Source organism: Marmota monax, unplaced genomic scaffold (genome assembly GCF_021218885.2).
Source record: "Marmota monax isolate L192 unplaced genomic scaffold, Marmota_monax_Labrador192_F-V1.1 WCK01_AAM20220418_F8-fsc00217, whole genome shotgun sequence".
NCBI lineage: Eukaryota > Metazoa > Chordata > Mammalia > Rodentia > Sciuridae > Marmota > Marmota monax.
Genome location: NW_026692031.1, coordinates 678186 through 700525, shown reverse-complemented (window position 1 = coordinate 700525; position 22340 = coordinate 678186). Strand labels below are relative to the sequence as shown.

Genomic DNA, 22340 nt, shown 5'->3' with positions numbered 1-22340 from the left:
TGAAAGTTCCCTGAACTTTCTTGGGTTTACAACTGTTAGAGTCTGTAAACAAGTCAAAATAACACCTGGCATTTTGCCAGAGGAATGTTAAGAGTTCGTAAACAAGTCTGGATGGTGCCTGGCAAAATGCCAGAGGGAGTGGTTTGAGAAGTAACAAAAACAAGCCATTAAGTGTGGAGATTCCTGATTGGTTGACTGATGTATCTAGTTTATGCTAATTAGATAAGCTGTGTGGAATGTATAAATACTGCTCCTGTCCTGCAATAAACGGCTCCCTCTCCTGCTGTATCAATCTACACAAGTTGTTCGTCACCCCCCGGTTATTTTGCTGCAGCCGGACTGCGGCATACAACTTTTCAAAATAACTTTTTAAGGTAAAGCTTAGTTATTTATTGTCACTGATTTTTCTCTTACTAACATATGAATTTCCCTCAAGTAACTCTTTGGCCAAGTCTCATGTACTGAATATACAACAATCAATCCTCTTCTTCCCCTTCTTCTTTTTTCCTCTCAGTAGTGGGGATTTAACCCAGGGGTCCTTTGCCACTGAACTATACCCCAGTTCTTTTTTATTTTTATTTTGAGACACAGTATCACTAAGATGCTATAGCTATCCTCAAACTTGCATCCCTCTTGCCTCTGCCTCCAGAGTCAATGGGATTACAGGATGCATCACCATGCTTGGCCTAATGATTTATGCTTAGAATTTTTTTCCCCCTCTACAGTTCCTCCTCTGGCTCATGAGTTAATTAATAGTTTCTTTTAAATTGACAAATATTTGGTTTTCTATGTTGGCGTATTTTGTTTCGAACTTACCTATATTGTGAACAGCAAACGTGGTCTCTGTGTATCAATTTTCTGAAATTTAACAAACTTTGGGGGCCGGATAACACATTTTTTTTTATTCATGAGAACAATAGTTTTCTCTGATCTGGGGTTAAGAGTTCATTAAACCAAACTTGGCAACCATGTTTAAATCATTATCTTTATTAACTTTGTGGTTTTAACCTCATGATAAATTGAAGGAGATGAGTTGAAATTATCCACAATGATTATAATTTCGCTGATGATAATAAACTAGCCAATTTTTCTGTATCATTTTATCTGTATATACACAGGCTTAGGGTTATGCTTCCTGAAAAATAACCTTTTATCATATATAGTAACTCATTAATAATGACTTTTTTTTTAACCTATCCCTTTCTTTTGATTAGCAATCTTCTGGTACAAAAATAGCTACACAAGATGTTGCCATTATCAACAACACATAACTGGGGATTTTAACTTCAATAGCAAGTTTAACTGAATGATATTAATGGTAACCATTAGCCATATTTCAACAGCATCTTACTTAGTTTGTTCTTAATTTGTATGCTTCTTTTTTCTCTCTTTTTTCTCTTATTTTTGTTTTTGTTTTTGTTTTGCTTTTTGGTGGCACTGGGGATTGAACCCAGGTCCTAGTCATGGCAGGCAAACATTCTACCAACTGAATATATCCCCAGCCCCGTCCTTCCATTTTTTAAGACTATAGGAACTTCTGGTTTTTGTTTTTTTTCCTACTCCTTCTATCCCTCTACTCATTAGCAAGTTTTATGCTCCATTCTGGTTCCTAAATCTTACCAAGAATGCAAATCCCTAAGTGTAATATCTTAAGCTCCCTACCACAGAATATAAAGGACTTAAAACCCTTAAGTCTCCAAATAACAATGAAAATTTCCTGAGCTAACCATGAAGCAAGCTGTCCGAGTTAGAACTGGAAACCGGTCAATTTTAAAACCAAACAAATGAAAAGAATGGAAGGTAGAATTAATTTCAAATGAGGAAAAATAAAGAAATTAGAAGAAAACTGAGATTTGGGCTGGGGATGTGGCTCAAGCGGTAGCGCGCTCGCCTGGCATGTGCAGGGCGCTGGGTTCGATCCTCAGCACCACATAAAAATAAAATAAAGATGTTGTATCCACCGAAAACTAAAAAATAAATATTAAACAGTTTTCTCTCTCTCTCTCTCTCTCTCTCTCTCTCTCTCTCTCTCTCTCTCTCTCTCTCTCTCCCTTAAAAAAAAAAAAAAAAGAAGAAGAAAACTGAGATTTAAAAAGGGAGGGTGGTCAGTGCTTAATTTCATTCTAGTACACACTATGAGCTAAAAATGCTTTTTATATTTTAAATAGCTAACAAAAAATTTAAATACTATTTCATGACACACGAAAATTTTATGAAATTAAAATTTCAGTATGCATAAAACTTTACTGCAAAAAGAGCCATGTACATTTACTTATACAAATGTTCAAACATGGTCTGAGTCTCCTTTTACACTGTAATGTCAAGGTTGAGTAGCTGCAACAGAGATCACATTGCCTGCAGAGCCTATCATATTACTTCTTTTAAGAAAGTTCGCCTGCCTCTAGTTTTCACATATTAGGCTGGGCACAGTGGCCACTTGCCTGTAATCCCAGTGGCTCCAGAGGCTGGGGCAGAAGGATCACAAGTTCAAAGCCAGACTCAGCAACTTAGTAAGGCCCTAAGAAACTTAGTGAGACTCTAAATAAAATATAAAAGGGGCTAGGGGGGAAAAAAGGTAGGGGGGCAGCCCTAGGGATATGTCTCAGTAGTTAAGAGCCCCTAGATTCAATTCCCAGTATCAAAAAAGTAGGTTAGAGCAAGATACTTAAGTTTCTACATGCCTTTCAAAATCTCACTGAACGTCACAACAGATACCTTAAAATTTTTAAATCTACCAAAATGTGGCAATAATGAATTATTATTAAGAAATACTGAGGAGCTCTTGGAGAATAAAAGGAGACTAGATCAAGACATAGAGGAGAAAAGCTATATTATATCACAGAAAAGAAAAATGCTGCTGCAAAGATGAGAAGAAACCATAAATGGAGAAACCATAAGTGGAGATTCTGGAAAAAACATTAGGGTGACTTAAACAATGAGACCAATCTTAATTTAAAATCCAATATTTAAAAAGTTACAGGGAACATGAAATTTTACTTCCAAGACTGAGCTCTCTGATCGACATTAAACTAAATTCCTTATCTGTCTCAGGAGAATCTGAACCTGAGGTTTAAGCTGGAAAGAGAAGCAGGGAGGGGCCTAAGACCAAACCAGCACAGGACACAGATCAGGAGGAAGAGGCAATTCAGTCCATGACCACTATGCAAATCAACACAAAAAAACTTTAAATTTTGGCCAAAAAAAGAGGGGTAGAGAGTAACGACACTAATAAAACCACACTGGGCCCCAAGAGGAAACAAATTCCACCAGCCAGTTAAGTAAGAAAGTACTTCTCTACCCCACACAGGAAAAGATGGAAAGCTTTACCATGCTCTATGAACAAAATAAACTTTTTTAACAAACCAGAAAAGAGTAACCAAAAAAAACCAAAATTAAAACAATCTCCTTTGTGATTACACCAGAAATATTCAGAATTGAATCCATATTAAAAACCACTTCCACCCCTAATCACAATGATCAGGTAGGGCTTATTCTAGTCATACCAGGACAGCGTAGCCCTGGTAAGTCAATTATTAAGATAACTCTGTGTATTACAGGCTAATTGAGCTAAATTCTAATAAATACTAACTGACATTTTAAAAGCATTTGGCAAACTTTGACATTTTTTCCTCAACTAAAAAACATTAACAATCTCACCAAAATCAAAACAGATAAGGTTGCAACAAATGAATATTATAAAGGGTCTTAGCCAATGTAAAAATATATATGTATTAAAATATGTAAGATTAAATTATTGGGATCATGTGCATGTACAAATATGTAACAATAACTCCAACTACTATGTATAATTATAAGGCACTAATAAAAATGTGGGAAAATAAAAGATAAAAATGCTTTATTCATTGATAATGATTGATAAGGCAATGAACACTTCATGTGGAAAATACAAATTAAGGAAGAACAATAATGCAAGTTATTACTAAGCTGGACTGATATAAAATAACTACATAAAAATTCAGTAACTGTCCTATGGACCTGTAATAATAAGACTGCAATAAAAGTAGGAGGAAGATCACATTTAAAGGCATAAATGCTTAAAAAAATAACTAGAAATAAATACTGGGGGAGGGGGGGAGAAGAACAAGACCAATGTGAAAAAAACCATTAAACTTCCTTGAAGTCACTTAAAAATGAATGAGAGCACCACCCCAAATGAATGAATCTCCAAAACAGGAGCCATGCATACCATGTTTGGAAAGATTTCAGTATCATAAAAATGTCCAAGTTTTGTGGCATTCCAATCAAAGACCCAACGGAGTATTTTTTTCCCCTCTTTGCTTTGCTTTAAAAAAAAACTTTAAGTACTAAATTCATCTGGAAGAACTAATATGTGAGAATCAACAAAGAAAATCTTCAAGGACAAAGAATAAAGATAGGAACCTTGTATTGTCCACATACTAAAAGTTTTAAATTTAAAGCTAATAAACTCAAATTGGGGTGGTACATTAAAAGACATTATCTGTAACACACTGAACAAAAGATTAACAGACAAAATTCTTTTAGGGCTTGAGTTATAACTCAGTGGTAGCACACTTGCCTGTCACACCAGAGGACCCAGTTTGATCCCCAGCAACGTGTCCTGAAAAGTCTTTAAAATAAATATTTATTAAATAATCCTACAAAAGGATGAAGGATGTGAAAAGACAACTTGCAGAGGGGGAAAGCACGTCTTAGTTGAAAAAATTCAAATTAATATGTTTAGCTGTCCTTTTCTCTTGAAGGAGGAGTGGAACAGAAGGGAAGATTAGGGAGGATGAGATTGATCAAATTATGCATATGTAAGAATATGGCATAATGAATCCTACTAATATATATAATTATAATGTACCAATAAATTTGTAATAAATAAATTATTATATTTGTGGGATACAATTTGATATGACTTACAAAATAAAAAATGAACAAATGACACTTGGAATAGCAACTTCATGTTTAAGACTCTGTGTCTGTGCAAAAATGTCTCTTATGTAAAAGCTCTCTCTTGTCTAGCGAGGAGGTCCATGGAACAGGGTAGAGGAGAGAGTGGCTACAAAGTCCCTGATCAAGACCTCCAGAGACCAAGCAGGAAGCAGGTCTGATTTTACTGCGCAGTTACCATGTATATATACTCAGATAGTAGCTAAGCAGATTACAGGCAGCCACCAATGTAATTTTTGCCAACTGTCCTTGCAGCAACCAATCGAGGAGCAGGCTGTGGAGCAAGCACAGGGACCGCAACACAGTTTCACGCCCAGGGATGTGCCTAGTGGGTAAGCGGTCTGCCACTCACATGCCCAGCATGAGAAGAGTGGCCTGCCACTCCAATGCCCTTAACATATGCCATGTATGCAGTACTCGATGCCCTTGTCCCCACATTAAAGGACATTCACTGATTGAGTATAAATAACAAAAACTGTGAAAAAATTTTTAAAACCTAAAATGTTCATTAAATGAAGAAATGATTTAAAATCTTAGCTAAGACTAGATTAATATGTAATAGTAAAATTGAAAATTGATAACAATAAAGTACACTGCTATATGTACTATAATTCTAAGGAAATAGTATGACCACATTTATATAAAAAAACAAAAAAATACAAATCCATAAATTTTTTGTGTAGGCAGTTATTTAAAAGATACACATACGAGGTATCTGTAATTATAAAATATTTCACATGATTTTTTAAATTAAACATGACATACATGAATATGTCAAAATGAACCTCACCATTATGCATAACTATAATGCACTAATCAGATTTTTTTAGAACTGATTTTGCTCATTTCTTTCTCAGTCAGTAACCAACTCCCTTAGATATAACCAGCATTTTGATTTAACAGTAAAATGTTTCACAAGCCTTTGAATTTCTTATGCATATAGTCATATTGTATGCAGTCTTTTATATCTAGCTCATTTTGCTCAACATAATGTCTGACAGTCATCCATGTTGTTGCACATATCAGTTTGTTCTTTTCAACTGCTAAGGATGCTGTGTTAGTATGGATATATAGTTTGTGTGTCTGTTCAATCATTTATTTCCAATTTTTGGCAATTATGAATAAAGCTGCTATCAACATTAAAAGTAAATAAATAACAAATAAATTAGCCAGTTATTAGCCATGAGTATAATAATATAAGTATATGACCAAAGTTTATACATAAAGACAATATGCAACTGTTTATGTCTGACACTGAAGATCATCTTTGGCATGCTAAAAGGAGAATTTAATTATGCTTACCTATGTCATTAATCACCGCTCTTATTTTGGAGACAAAAGGACCAACTTCACTGGAATGCATTTTGGCTCTTTCTTTAAGATCAGCACCTGCAAAGTATTTTATTTACAAATATAATCTTGTTTTAAACAAAATTTAAGGCAAAGAATTGAAAATTTATTTAAAATTAATACGAAACTTTAAAAGTCAACTAATTTTTTCATCTATTAAAGGAACTAAATTACCTTTGTTTTCCTTCCCGATGACCACTCTCAACAAGAATAAAATATTGTTTTTTTTTGTACAGCTATTACATGTTTAAAGCAACACTTTTCAAGCTTTCTAGCTTCAGGACCCCTTTACATTCTTAAAGTAAGAGACTGTGTTTGGATGATACCAGCAGTTATTCTAGTAGAAAGGAAAACTAAGAAATCTGAACATAATTATTCACTAAAAATACAAATAAACACAGTCATATAAGCATAAATGACTACATAGTGGTGCCAGCGCCTTTGTTCTCACATTCATTCTACCTTCCCACCACCATCTTAGACTCATAAATGAGAGGGTATACAAGGCATACATGTGGCCATCTACTCTCTTTTTAATCCATTATAAATTAATTATGACCACACATGATATCAAGTATGGCTAGAGCTGGGGCACGTGAACTCACCCACTTCCCAGGGGAGTGAGAACTGGAGCTAACAAATCACATATCATACAGTCCATCAGTTCTCAGGTATACATCCCACAGAAAATCTCTATCATGTAACAAAAAAATACTCAAGATAGCATTCAACAGAGCATATGCAGAACAGCAAAGAACTATAAGTAATCTAAATATACATCAAAAAGAAAAAATAAAATTAGGCAATAGTTATTCAACAAAGTGACACACACACACACACACACACACACTCTCACAAGAAAGAAAAGAATTAAGAGTATAAATACAGATAAATCCACTGAATGAAACATGCATTTACAGAAAGATACACAGAATAATAACCACTTACTAAGTTTTTAAAACAAGAATATTACCTAAAGGAAAAATAGACAAATGGAATTACTTCAAACTAACAGCTTCTACATAACAAAGAAAATAATCGAAAGAGTAAAGAGACAACCTGCAAAATGGGCAAAAATATGTGTAAACTATATAACCGGTAAGGGGTTAATGTGCAAAATATATAGAGACGCAAACAACTCAATAGCGAAAGAATAAATAATCTGACTAAAAAAATGGCAAAGGATGTTAACAAAAACTTCTCATAAAAAGAGAAGTAAAAAACATTTTATACATAAAAAACATTTTATACAAAATGTCAACAAATATATGAAAAAATTTTCAGTATCACTGATCATTAGGGAAAATACAAAATTATAATTTTGTATCACCTCACACCAGTTAAAATGGCTATTATCAGAAATAAATGATAGCAAATGAAGAAAAGGGAATTCTTGAGCTCTATTAATAAGAATGCAAATTAGTACAGACATCATGGAGAAGTACAGGGAGGATCCTCAAAACAACTATCAAGGCCCAGCAATCCCACTACTGGGCAGGTGCATAGCTCCTAACCCACACTTTCATTTTCCACTGTTTGTTACCCACAGTCATGACAGTCCAAAAATATTAAGTAGAAAATTCCAGAAATAAACAAGAATTCTTAAGTTTTAAATTATGCACTACTTGAGTTGTTTGATGAAACCTTGCTTTGTCCTGTTCCATCTCACCCCAGACATGAAGACCTAACTCTGGTTCTAACACATTCCCTTTTTCCCAGAGTAACCACACTGTATACACAACACATCTATCAGTCACTTAGGGGCTCAGTTTTGAGATGAACTGTTACAGAGAAGCTGTTAATGTTCAAGTAGCCCCTATTTTACTTAACAATGGCCACAAACTATAAGAGAAGTGATGCTGACAATTCAGATATGCCACAGAAAAGCCATAAAGTACTCCCTTTAAGTGAAAGGTGAAAGTTCTCAATTTAAAAAAAAAAAAAAAATCATATACTGAGGTTCCTAAGATCCACAGTATGAAAAAATAGGAAAAAATATACATGTATTTGTTTTTACATATTCATATATATTTACATACAGTCTTATTTAATTGTTTCACTGTTTTATTTAATAAATAACACATTTTTTCCAAATTGAAGGTTTGTAACAACTTGTGCCAAAAAGTCTTATCGGTGCCATTTTCTCAAATGCATATGCTCACTATGTGTCTCTGTGCCACCTTTTGGTAATTATCACATTTTGAACCTTCTCAGCACTTATATCTGTTAAGCTGATCTGTGATCAGTGATTTCAGATGTTATCATTTTGGGTCACCACAAAACAACCTTTTATAAGACAAGCAAACTTAACTGGGACACAACATTGAAATTAGGCCAATTAATAATCCTACAATGCCCTCTAAGCATTCAAATGAAAATACGAATCACACACACATCGCTTACACTGAAGCACAGCTGAGGAAGGCATGTTGAAAACTAAGAAAAACCAGAAGTTAGGTCTCTTGGATAAAAGTTGTGGATGCAAAGAGAAAATTCTTAAAGGAAATTCAAAGTACTACTCCAATAAATAAACAAACAATATGAAAGTCAAAGAGCCTCATTACTGACATGGATAAAGTTCTAGTTGTCTGGATGGGAGAAAAAAAAAAAAAAAATCAAGCCAGCTACAACAATCCTTAATCCTAATCCAGAGCAAGGCCCTATCTCTCTTCAATCCACTGAAAGCTGAGGGGTGAGGAAGCTCTGGAAGAAAAGTCTGAAACTAGCCCAGAATGGTTCATGAGGTTTAAGGAAAGAAGCCGTCTCCACAGCATGAAGGTGAGACAGCAAGCGCTGATGGAGAAGCTGCTGCAAGTTACCCAGAAGATCCAGCTCCGACCCTCAGGAAGGTGGCTACACTGTCAGCAGGTCTCCAAAAACACCCTTCTCCTGGAAGAAGAGGTCATCTAGGATTTTCATAGTAAAGAAAAGTCATTTTCTTTTTTTTTTTATGTTTTTTTTATTGGTTGTTCAAAACATTACAAAGCTCTTGACATATCATATTTCACACTTTGATTCAAGTGGGTTATGAACTCCCATTTTTACCCCAAATACAGATTGCAGAATCACATCGGTTACACATCCACATTTTTACATAATGCCCTATTAGTGACTGTTGTATTCTGCTACCTTTCCTATCCTCTACTATCCCCCCTCCCCTCCCATCTTCTCTCTCTACCCCATCTACTGTAATTCATTTCTATCCTTGTTTATTTTTTTTTGTTTTTTTTCCCCATTCCCCTCATTTTCTGACTTCAAAGATTCAAAGGACAGGCTGACTCTCTTGTTAGGGAATAATGCAATTGGTGGTCGAATCCAATGCTCACTTTTGACCACTTCAAAACTCCTAGGGCCCTTAAAGAATTATATTAAATCTCTGCCTGTGCTTTATAAATAGAACAACAAAGTCTGAATGACAACACATCTGTCTACAACATCATTAAACCCAGTCTACTGTTAAGAACTATTGCTCAGGATTAAAAACAAAAAAGATTCCTACTCACTGACAATGTACATGGTCACCCAAGAGCTCTGATGGAAATGTACAATGATGCTGATGCCTGCTAACCAAACAATTATTATGTAGCCCAAGGAGGATACAGTAGGCTGAGGCAACAAGATTGTGAGTTCAAAGCCAGTCTCTGCAATGGTGAGGTGCTAAGCAACTCAGAGAGACCCTGTCTCTAAATAAAACACAAAAAAAATAGAGCTAGGGATGTGGTTTAGTGGTCAAGTGCCCTGAGTTCAATCACCAGTACAGCCCCACACAAAAATAATTTCTCCAAGACACATTATAATTAAAATGACTAACATACAGAGCAAGAATAAAATATTGAAAGCCTCGGGGCTGGGGCTCAGTGGTACAGCGCTTGCCTAGAATGTGTGAGGCACTGGGTCCAATCTCTGGCACCACATCAAAAAATAAAAACAAATAAAATAAAGGTATTGTATTCATCTACAAATAAAAAACTATTAAAAAAATATTGAAAGCCTCAGAGGAAAATGTCACATTTAGAGGAAAGCCAATCATAATTATTCTAATTTTTCAGCAAACTCTAAAATCAAGGAGAGTATGGAATGAATGTGAAATAAAATAACTATCAACCATGATTACTATATCCTGCAGAGCTATCCTTCAGAGTTGAAGATGAAGTAGTTAAGCAAAATTAAAAGCCACCACTACAGAAAATTCTTACATACTACAAACAAAAGAAATAAAAAACAGACCTCAGAGCACTCAAAAAGTCAAATCTCACTTGAAAAACATCTAAGCAAATTAGAAACATGACCAAATTAAACATCAGAAATAAATCAAAATGGCAGGAATTAATAAACCTTTCTATATAATAACAATGAAGATAAATGGTCTCAACTTTCCAATTAGGAGGCATAGGGTGGCAGAATGGCTGAAACAACAAGATCCAATTACATGTTCTTTGCAAGACTCACCTTATAGGCAGACATACATATATTACAAATGAAGCCTGAAAACAAGCAGGAATGGCTACTTTCATATCTGACAAAGCAGACTCCAAGCCAAAATTAATCAGAAGAGACAAATAAGGTCACTTCATACTGGTAAAGGGAACAATCCAACAAAGTCTATTGATAGTAAATATTTATGCACATAATTACATAAAACAGATACAACTCAACTTAAGGATTCAGAGACTCCAGTACGATAATACCAGATAATTTCAACACACTTCTCCCACCAACAGATAGGTCATCCAGACAAGCTCAGTAAAGACTCATCAGACTAAAAATTATTATAAATCAAATGAATAGACATATACAGAATAATGCATCCAATAATGGCAGTATTCACTTCTTCTCAGCTACTCATGAAACCTCCAAAACAGATCACATTTTAGGTTACAAAGCAACTCTAAGCAAATAAATACAAAAAATATATATATATTATATAATTCCTTGCATCTCATCTGATCATAATGGAATAAAGTTAGAAATACACACACACACACACACACACACACAAAAGGCACAGAAACTACTTAAACACATGCACAGAGATTGAACAATACACTTCTAAATGAAGAATAGGTGATAAAAGTCAGGGGAGACCGTTAAAAATTGTTAGAAAGAAATGAGATCAGTGATAAAACATACCAAAACCTCTGGGACACTACGAAGGCAAGTCTAAGAGGAAAGTTTATTCCCATGAGTACCTGCATGAGAGAATCCAAAAGATCCTTAAATAGACAACCTAATGATGTTCCTCAAGACCACAGGGGGAAAAAAAGAACAAAAGAATTCCAAAAATCAGTGGAAGAAAGGAAATAATTAAAATCGAGCCAGAATCAATGATATGCTGAATTTCTTAAAAAGCATGGGATCAATAGAGTTACTTAAAGAGACAAGCAAAATAGATAAACTCTTAGCCAAACTGATCCAAAGAAAAAGGGAGAAGATCCAAATTAATAAAATTAGAGATGAAAAAGAAGAAATCACCACGGGCATCAGAGAAATCTAAAGAATCACAAAAGACTACTTTGAAAACTTATATGCCAATAAATTGGAAAACCTAAAAGAAATGGATACATTTCTAGACACAAATGACCTGCCTAAATGGAACCAGGAAGATATAGAAAACCTAAACAGACCAAAAACAATCAATGAAACAGAAGCAGAAATTAAAAGGCTTCCAATAGATAAAAAGCCCAGAGCCAAATGGATCTCCACTATATTCTACCAGACCTTAGGAGAACTAATGATGATGCTCCTCAAATTATTCCATGAAACAGAGTGAAACATTTCCAATTTCATTCAAAGAAGCCAGTTTTTATATCAAAACCAGATAAGAACAAATCAAGCAAGGAAAACTACAGACTAATATCCCTTATGAGCACAGATGTAAAAATCATTAAAAATGTATTAGCAAATCATATTTAACAACACATTAAGAAGATTACACATCATAACCAAGATGGTTTCATTCCAGAGATGCAAGGCTTAACATATGCAAATGAATAGGTATAATTTACCACATGAATAAAATTAAGGACAAAAATCACAGTCATTTTCAAAAGATGTAAAGAAAGCCTTTGACAAAATTCAGCACCCATTCATGATGAAAACACTGAAAAAAAAACTAGGGATAGAAGGAACTTACCTCAACATCATAAGACTACATACAATAAACTCAAATCCAGCACCACAGTGAACAGGTAAAAACTGAAAGCTCTTCCTCTAAAATCTAGAATGAGACAAGGATCTCCACTCTTACCATTCTTATTCAATATAGTACCAGAAGTTCTAGCCAGAGCAATTAGACAAGAGAAAGAAATAAAAGAAATACAAATGAGAAAGAAATAAGTCAGATTGTCACTGTTTACACATAATATGATCCTAAGCTTAGGAGATCTGAAAGGTTCCACCAGAAGACTTCCAGATTAATAAACAAATGCAGCAAAGTAGCAGGATACAAAATCAACACAGAAAAACAAGTAACAGCTTTCCTATACAACAATTAGCTGAAAAAGAAATCAGGAAAACAATTCCATTCACAATAACCTAAAAAATTAAATAAATATCTAGGAATAATCTAAGCAACAAGGAGAAAGACCTCTACACTGAAAATTTTAGAATACTGAAGAAAGAAATTGAAGAAGACAGTAAACCATGAAAAGAACTCCCATGTTTGTGGGTAGGCAGATAAATATTGATAAAAGGCCATATTACAAAAGCGATATAGAGATTCAATGCAATCCCCATCAAAACACCAGTGACTTTCTTTACAGAACTAGGGAAAAAACAACTAAAATTTATTGAAAGACAGTGACACAACCACATCAACGTTTCTACCAGCTCAATTCACATTAGCTAAACTAAAGAACCAACCCTTCAACAGATGAATGGATTTAAAAAATGTGATATATATATATACAGTGATATATTACTCAGCCTTAAATAAGAATGAAATTATGGCATTTTCATGTAAATGGGTGGAGTTGGAGAATATCATGTGAAGCAAAATAAGCCAATCCCAAAGAACCAAAGGCTAAATGTTTTCTCTGATATGCAGATGCTAATCCACAACAAGGGGTTGGGGTAGGGAAGAATAGAGGTACTTTGGATTAGGCCAAGGGGAATGAATGAATTGGACGTTGTCACCCTATGTGCAGAGATGGTTACACGACCTGTGTAACTCGACATCACATACAACCAGAAGGAGGAGAAGTTATGCTTCATTTATGAATGATGTGTCAAAATGTATTTTGTCGTGTATAACTAATTAGAATTTTTAAAAAGAAAAAAATGATAGTGAAATAAAGACATTTACACACACACATAATTTTTCACCATAGGTCCACTATTTTTAAGAGCTGTAGCTTAAAATGCAAGGGTGCATAATGGCTAAGGTAAAGGGATAAAAAAATATGCAAACACTAACCAAATGGAAACCTGTAAAGATATCCTAATTTTGAAAAAGTAAATCTAAGGTTAGAAACATAACTCAAGCTAGAGGGTCACTATATAGTAATAAGTAAGATTATCTACTAAAAGTCATAAAAATTCTAAATTAGCAATAGACAAGAGACAGCCCCCAATATACATAAATCAAAGACTTATAGAACCTGAAATAAAAAGTGACAAATCACTATCACAGTAGATTTCTAACAGACCTCTCTTAGTAACTGACAAAACAAGCAGGCAAATATCCTTATCAAAAATCAAGAAATAAAAAATAGGGAAGAAAGAAATAGAGAAAACTAGGAAGTCCAAGACCACGGCACTATCATGCCACTTCAGCTCATGCAGGGAAGGGGAAAAAGCAAGGGGAGATTCAGGGAAGAGCAACACAAGAGGAGAAGCGTCAGTGTATAAAAACCCACTCTCGAGGCAGTCAACTGAGCCCTGGGTTACTACCACAAGAATTAATCCAGTCCTAAAAGAAAGGCATAATTTAACCAAGCACAGGGTGGACACTGGCACTCTCAACAACTCGAGAGGCTTAAGTAGAAGGGTACCAAGTTCAAGGCTGCATGGACAACTTGGAGAGACTCTCTCAGCACCCTGGGTTCAAGCCCCAATACCGAAAAAAGCAAAAATACTATAATCTCTTATTGACTTAATCATTTCTTAAAGACCGAATCCCAAAATCACCACAATGACAATCAAATTTCAGTGTTATGTTTAGAATAAATCATATTCAAACCACAGCAACTTTCCTGTAACTTTTTTCCTTATATAACCAGTGTCGATATCTTAAAATCGTTTGTTAACCTTGTTAGTTTCCTGCATCCACATATGTATATAACTGAATTAGTTTTTATTCAATTTCCTGTAACTATAAAGTGGTAGTTTTTTCCAGACTGAACTTTCATTACAAGCATTATTAGCACAGAGTTGACTAAAGCATAAATATATTGTGAAACTGCTATTAAGTGCTGAGTGTAAACATTTACCAATAATGCATCGGAATTAAGAACCATCTCCTCTCTTCCCATTACTTCATATACCCATGGATAATGATGCCACTAATACCAAATTGTTTTCCAGAGTGGTCTTCTCCGCACACTGCCACCAGCAGTGCACTGCTCCACCTTATCTCCAGTACATGGCCCTGCCATACTTACTGTGATGGTTATCTTCATGTGTTAACATGATTAAGCAGATCAAAGGGTGCATCTAGGAGGGCATTTCAGGATGAGATGAGCATTTCACTTTGGGGTTTGAAGAACCGTGCTCCCAATGTGGTTGAACATCATCTAATCTATTGAGGGCCTGAAAAGGCAGAGGAAGAAGGAATTCAGCCCTCTTTCCCCCTGCTTTATTGCTTGAACTCATTTCATCTTTTTCTGCCTTTGGACTGGAATTTACATTGTTGGCTCCCCTGGTTCTCAGGCATTCAGACTTGGACTAACTATACCCCTGGCTTTCCAAGGTCTCCATCTTGCAGGTGTAGATTTTGGAACTTCTCCATCTGCATAATTGGATGAGCCAATTCTTCATAATAAATCTCCTTTTATATCCTATTGGTCCTGTTTCTCTTGAACCCTGACTTATTAAAAAGATGAAACTGCTCCCAAGTTTGTAAGCCTTGTTGTGCTGTGAGTGAAGTCATCACTTCTCAATCATTCCAGTGTTTGTATACATCTGGTACTAATTCAAGCACCCTGGTCTTTCCTGAGCCCACTCCACATGGGTTTTTATTCCCTTCATTCAAACCAAAGATCAAGATAAGATGACCAATGACTTTCACACAGCTAAATTTCCATCTATATAGAGCACTAGATAGAGCATATGCTCCGTGTATCCTGGGATGAGCCCACCTAAGATCACGAAAGTACTATGTTGTTTTCCTTTCCTGTGCTGCTCCGAAGGGGTGACTGTATCAGGGCTTTCCTGGTCTCATAAAATGAGCTGGGAAAGTGTCCTCTTCTTCTGTATGTATAAAAAAGTGTAATCTCTTCTGTGAACATCTGGGTAGAATATTCCTCCAAAGACACCGTTATGGTTTAGAAATGAGATGTCCCCCAAAAGTTCATGTGTGAGAACGTTCAGAAGTGAAATAATTAGACTATGAGTTGGATTAACACACTGATATGAACTAACTGTGGCAACGGTAGACAGACAGGTTGCAGCTGAAGGAAGTAGGCTACTGGGAGCACAAACTGGGATTTATAGTTGTCCCCAGTGAGTTGAGCTCTCTCTCCGCACTTCCTGGCTGCCAAGCTCAGCTCGGAACTGCTTTCCTCTGCCACATGCTTCCACCATATTCTGCTTCACTTGAGGCTCAGAGACATGGAGTCGGTGAACCATGGACATAAGCTCTGAAACCGAGAGCCAAAAGAAACTTCACCTCCTCTAAGTTGTTCTTATCAGGTCTTTTGGTCAGACCAATGAAAAGCTGACTAAAACAGTTCTCAAAGCCAGGTGCTTTTTGTGTGGAAAGATGTTTAACCACAGCACACTGTTCTGGGATTACTAAAATTTTCTAGTAAGTCAGTTTGGGGCAAGTTTTATTTTCTAGTAATTTATCCATTCCACCTAAAATCCTGAATATTTACTAGAATAATTTTGTTCTCATTATTATCTTACCTATTTTGTATTTGTTCCCTCACCCATGATTAATCTTGCCAAATGTCTATTTGACTTTTCAAAGAATCAGATAGGCTTTATTCTCCTGATTACTGAATTTGTGTTTTCCATGTCATTAGTTTAGACTCACTTCACTTCCTTCTACACTATTTTGAGTTTATTCTGTAGTTATTTCTGTCACTGAAATTGGATGCTTAGTTTATTCATGTAAGCCTTTCTTCTTTCCTAAAACACAGTGTATCACACCTGTAACTGTACTCCACAACTTTTAAAGTGTTTTTGTAGGCAACTGGCTCTAAATATTTTCTAATTTCCATTTAGATTCCTTTGCCGAGCTGCAAGTTATCTCCAAGTTACCTTAAAATTTCCCAATGTAAGAGACTATACTTAATTATCTTTTTTTAAATGAGTTATACTGTAACTGCCTAGGGTGACAGAATGTGCTCCGATGATTGCAGTTCTTTGAAATCTGTGGATGTTTGTTTCATGGCCTAGCAAACGGTTAATTTCATAAATATTCCATGTGTACTTGAAAAGAATTCCTTGTCATCAACCACTACGGAAAATGATCCATATATGTGCCTAACATTAACCCTCAGCAGACTAGGCAAAATAGCCAACACTCTAGCAGAAGGGGACAATGGACTCTTGATTTTGTTTAATATTTAGTCATTTTACAAATAATTTAAGGAAAAGTAAAAAGAAGGTGAAAATTATTAGTAAACGTAACAAAAAATTAAACACAGCAAAACTGTATTTTATTATACATCTTCCTGGTATGTGCACGTAAATCTATATTCACACACCCTACATATACATACACATATGCAAATATAACGCATATATGCTCACAAATATACCCAAACACACATAAAGGGATGAGTCATTTGAATTAAACTGTGTAACTCATGCATGAACCTGGAATACACAGGTTTATAAAGACTGACTTTATAAATATTTCAATAGATATATTTCAAATATCTCTAATAGATTATCGTTACTCTTGGTTCATCTTGCACTTGCAATGTAGAAATGCAGTGCTTTTGAAATGATGATGGCTCAATTTTGTTGAGAAGACAGTGGAAGACTTTGATCCCTGACTTCAAAATATTTTCATTGTTAGATTTATAAAGTTAGAATAATCAAGCCAATGATTATTTTTTATTTCTGTGCCATCTATTTCTTTCCCATCCCCTTTGTACACACATTTGCCTTCCTATATGTAAGTTACAAGCTACATAATGTAAATGTTCGTGAAGACACCACAGAAGATTTAGGAACACTATTGTACACATCCTCTTAGCAAAACCATGAGGTCCTTCCCACTGCCTTTGGAGGCTCCACAAAAGCAGAGGTTATTTCTGACTTATTTATGGCTACATCCCCAGATCCTAGAACTGTACCTGACATGTAGAAGGCACTTCAAAAAAAAATAAAGAATGAATGAAATACATGTTTTTCTTGTTAATTGGGCCCCAATGAAAACAGGTGAGAGCAGAAATTTTTAAAATCCGTAAATACTAACCATCTATCGAATATGACCTTCAACTTAGCATCTATGCCTCTCATTATGTTTCCTAATGTTGCCTTATTTTTGTTCTGGCGTCTGCCCTCATTATTTCCCCATCCACATATTGGAAAAATTAATCTACCCCCCACCCCTAGGGGTGGGCCCCAGTTGACTTGAGCTAATCAGGATAGTCCATTCTCCTAAGCAGTCAGATCAAGATCTGCCTGAGAGCTACAGGTTTTAGATTGGAAGTATTCTCTTCCCATCAACAAGGTCATATGTGGATGTAAAGCCCAAAACTGCAGAAGCTTCAGGCTACCAAGCTGAGGATAAAGCTCAAATACAGAGGAAAGACAAGGAATTACAGAAATATTCAGAATCTCTGGATTCAGGCAATCCTAACAGCCTTACGGTTTAAGTCAATTTTGATCATTTTTTCTGTTATGACAATGAGAACTCACCATCTACTAGATGATGATTTATGAATGATAAACTGGTTCTGCTTCAGTTCTTATCTCTTCTCAATAAACGGATCTTGATTGGTACAGACTGTTATTAGTCTCAATTATTACAGGAAATTTCGAGATAAAATGTGGACTAGGAGGAACCAAGTGATGTTAAAGAGCATTGCCTTCTTGGTAAGACATGACTACCTTCACAGCTTCTCGAGCACTAAATTAACACACACCTCCTCCTCTAGGATCTGAAGTCACATTTAACTCCCATTCAATATAAAACTTGAATCTTTAAAAATCATCAAGTAAATTTTTTATAGTACCTCCACAGTTGGTGTAAAGAACACTGTCATCGAATTCTATCAGAATTTAAGACTCTAATAAACAGGACTTCATTTTTTTTTCCTCAAAATAAAGTATCCTTTTACCAACCAAAGTCAAAACCTCCCACTTCTGTCCAGCACCCCAGCCTCATTGGCGCACTTCAGAGCTTCTCTACTAAAAGTGACATCAGTTCTCCCTCTCCATAAGGACAGGATCAATTCCACACACATGCAACTGTGGTGACCTCTCCATCTTGAAAATGCCTCGATAACCACTCATACACATGTAGGTATCACCATATTTCTATGAATATGAAATGATGCCCAAGAGGTACTGCTGACTACAAAACACATACACACTCACTGCAGCTTATGTAAGAAGGAATGTAAGTAGGTTAATAAGTGGATATATCCTTAATTTTGCAAAAGGAAGCATATGAAGTATAATCTAGAAACTAATGACATCCATTAACTCCCTTAAGGATGAGAACTGGAGGAAAGGGATTGGAAAGAGCAAGATACTTCTCTTATCTCTAACTAGTTTTGACTTTTGAAACCAAAGTTAATATTTTATGTATTTAAAATAAAATTAACAAGAGTACATACACCTAACTTTAATGAAAGAGAAATAACATAAGTAACTTTCAAAACAATATTGCTAGTATCACCTATGATTACAGATCATATACTCTCAGTCTAAATAAATAAATAATAAGCTCCGGTGAGAGGGTTTTGGATCAGCAATTTGTTTGTCAGAGTGGTTTGGATCAGCAATTCTGAAACTCCTTCTGAGTATGACAGGACTGAGCTGGCAACACAAATATGGAACTGGAGAAGAGAAGATGCGAACTCCGCAGTGTTGAACTAGAAACACAGGTGTCATATGAACTCATGGTTTTCAATGTATAAATAATGAATTGATTTAAATACATGTGTACGTATATAATATAGAATTTATCTATTTCTTAGCTCTGTCTCAGGAAAGGGCCTAGTAGCAAAGACAATGAAACAATAATGAGCACATGGAGCACCTAGACCTTGGTTCCTCAAAACCCATTCCCCACTAGACAAAACCAGACACCCGCACCTTAGACTGAGATGGAGTAACGCTACTGGACCATCTCCTCCACACACACGAAAGGATTGCTTTTAACGTGAGTAAATTAGATTGGCGTTTTTTAAAAAATATTTTTTTCAGTTATACATGGGCAGAATATCTTTATTTTGTTTATTTATTTTTATGCGGTGCTGAGGACTGTCCCCAGGATCTCATGTGTGTGAGGCGAGCGCTCTACCGCTGAGCCACAACCCCAGCTCTAGATTGGCATTTATTAACCATGTTGCCTTTACTTTTACAGAGAATATAAAAATACTGACTACCTTCATCTATCTCAATCTTATTTTGTCCCCAAAAGTCCAAAGTTACTCACATGGAAATTCTCCTCAGGGGGGTTTTGGAAACCATAAACCTCAAGATCATTCTAACTGGTACTCACTTTCCAATCTAACATTCATCCACATGAGCTGTCACTCAACAAAATATTTCTTGAACTATGAGTTGTCCAGCTGTTTGCAGATCATTACCCAATCATACAAGCACCATGAACACTTTTACTGCAGGCCAAGATACAATACCTCCACAGCCAGGCCTCTCTGGCTTCTTCCCACTCCGCCCAATGCCTCTCACCCTGGCTCCTGCAGCAGCAGAGGGGCCAGGTTCCAGGGAATGGACTGAGATAAGCAAAGAGGAGAGAAAATAACCGAGTCAGGACCATGGGTCAGTAAACAGCAGCCTATACAGGCCAGTCTTACCCAAGTGTGAGGTATGAAAAGAGTGAAAATTTAATCTAACTTAAGGTTCAGAGACGGGACTTTTGGGATGTGAATAGGATTAGGTAAGGTCACCAGGGTGCAACAAATTAATGAATCCGATAATTTTGCATGAAGATGGAGAAAGACCAAAAGATACATACACACACATACTCCCTGCCTCTTGCCATGAGATGCTCTGCACTACCTCAGGACTCTATTAGCAAGAAGACAATCATCGAAAGAGGCTACTAGACCCTGCACCTCCTGAACTGTTAGCCAAAATAAATCTCTTTTCTTTATAAAGTATCCTGACCCAAGTGTTTTGTTACAATAACACAAAATGGACTACTAATACAGCCCTCAAGAATGGTCTTCACTTTTCTAAAGGGTTATAAAAGTAAAATAAGGAATATGTGACGAAGTTTGTAAGGTGCCCAAAAGCCTAAAATATCTGGCCTATGACTGAAAACTGTTTGCTGATAGCCAGAATAATGCACTTCCCAGAGAAACCCCTAAGACAGCAGATGTCGCTGCTCAGGATCAAGTGCCAAGAGTCGACTGATGAAAAGCTCACTTTTTCTAAGTTGTTTAACTCTGCTTTTCTAGCTGGAGCTCTCCCAATCCTGACCCAGCTCAAGAGTTGGCTCAGCCTGCTTCTCGGAAGACCCTGTTGCTCCTCGCTGCCCCAATGCCCTCCTTACAACCTAGCCAGTCAGCTTGGAGCGAGGGGACTAAGGGAAAACAGCTCAGCTCTTCTGATCATCTGTCCACCTTCTAGAGCAGCCTAGTCTCTGCTCACCCCCAGGCAACTCTCTCTTCCAAAGCATCTCTGTTGTTGGAGGCAGTGAAAGAACTGAGAATCCATTTGGGCCTGTGTCTAAATCACATTTCCAAATCGTTTTAACAGTAAGTAATTAAACTGATGCTTTAATCCTCACCAGTCCCCCACTTCAAATTCATGAGGGGAAGAGAGTGGTCAGCTTTTACTGGTACCCCAGTTACAATCTCCTATCTGTGAGACTCTGACACTATCTCACGAACAAGTCATTCTTCTTAACCACACAAGCCACCTACACATGACCTGTGTAACAAAGCTCATTTTATTTAATCATGACGCTTTGCCAATGTTACTTCCTCACCATTCGAAACTGTTGACACAGCCGTCCTGTGAACTACTTGCTAAACTACCTTCTACGGTCCACGCACTGTTCTGGCAATAGGCCCTCCCCTGAATGCAGGGAAGAAGCCTAACTGTGGGTGAGGGTTATAAATAAGTAGTGAAAATAATAGTGATAATAAAACATGAAAAATAAATTGAGGAACTGAAAAGTTCAAAGATGAAGTTCTAAATACAGAAAAATACGACAGAGGTGGGGGAAGCAGGAGGTCTGCTTCAGCAAAAGTGATGAGAACCACTTTCTATGACATTTGAGCAGAGGCTTTTCCAAGCAGAGGGAACACAGAGCAAGGAGCCCAGGAGGAGAATGAGCTCTGGCTAGCACAGAGTAAGAAGGGAAGTGACAGGAGGAGACAGCAAGCGGCGGGAGCCTGGGAAGATGGCGACGGCCGCAGTAGAAGACACCTCGCACACTTGGCATCATTTTCCCCCGCTGCTGGACCACAACCACAGACCCAGAGGGGCGACTCGGCAGCTCCAGGCAGAAGTCTGAAATGGGCTGGCATGGCTACCTTCCTCCCAGAAGCTCCGGACGCGCGTCTCTGCCTCTTGGGCTTCTCCAGGCTTCTGTATTCCTTGGCCCAGGGCCCTTTCTTTGCATCCCTACAATTTCTGCTTCTCCTGTCATTTCTCCTTCTCAGATTCCTTCTGTCTCCTCTCATGTGGACCCTTGTTTTTACATTGGGCCCTTTGGGTAAATCAAGAAAACG

At 36.5% G+C, this 22340-nt stretch overlaps 1 protein-coding gene across 4 annotated transcripts in view; it reads right to left on the bottom strand.

The window, feature by feature from the left end:
- Auh (AU RNA binding methylglutaconyl-CoA hydratase) overlaps positions 1 to 22340 on the bottom strand; it is a 155749-nt gene that overhangs the window by 108112 nt on the left and 25297 nt on the right. For all 4 annotated transcript variants that reach the window (XR_006853791.2, XM_058582704.1, XM_058582701.1 and 1 more), the window contains exon 4: positions 6241 to 6327. Coding sequence is in view for 3 of the 4 variants with exons in the window: in XM_058582704.1 (XP_058438687.1) it covers positions 6241 to 6327 (87 nt within the window). In the remaining variant the exon portion in view is untranslated. The remainder of the gene's footprint in view (positions 1 to 6240; positions 6328 to 22340) is intronic.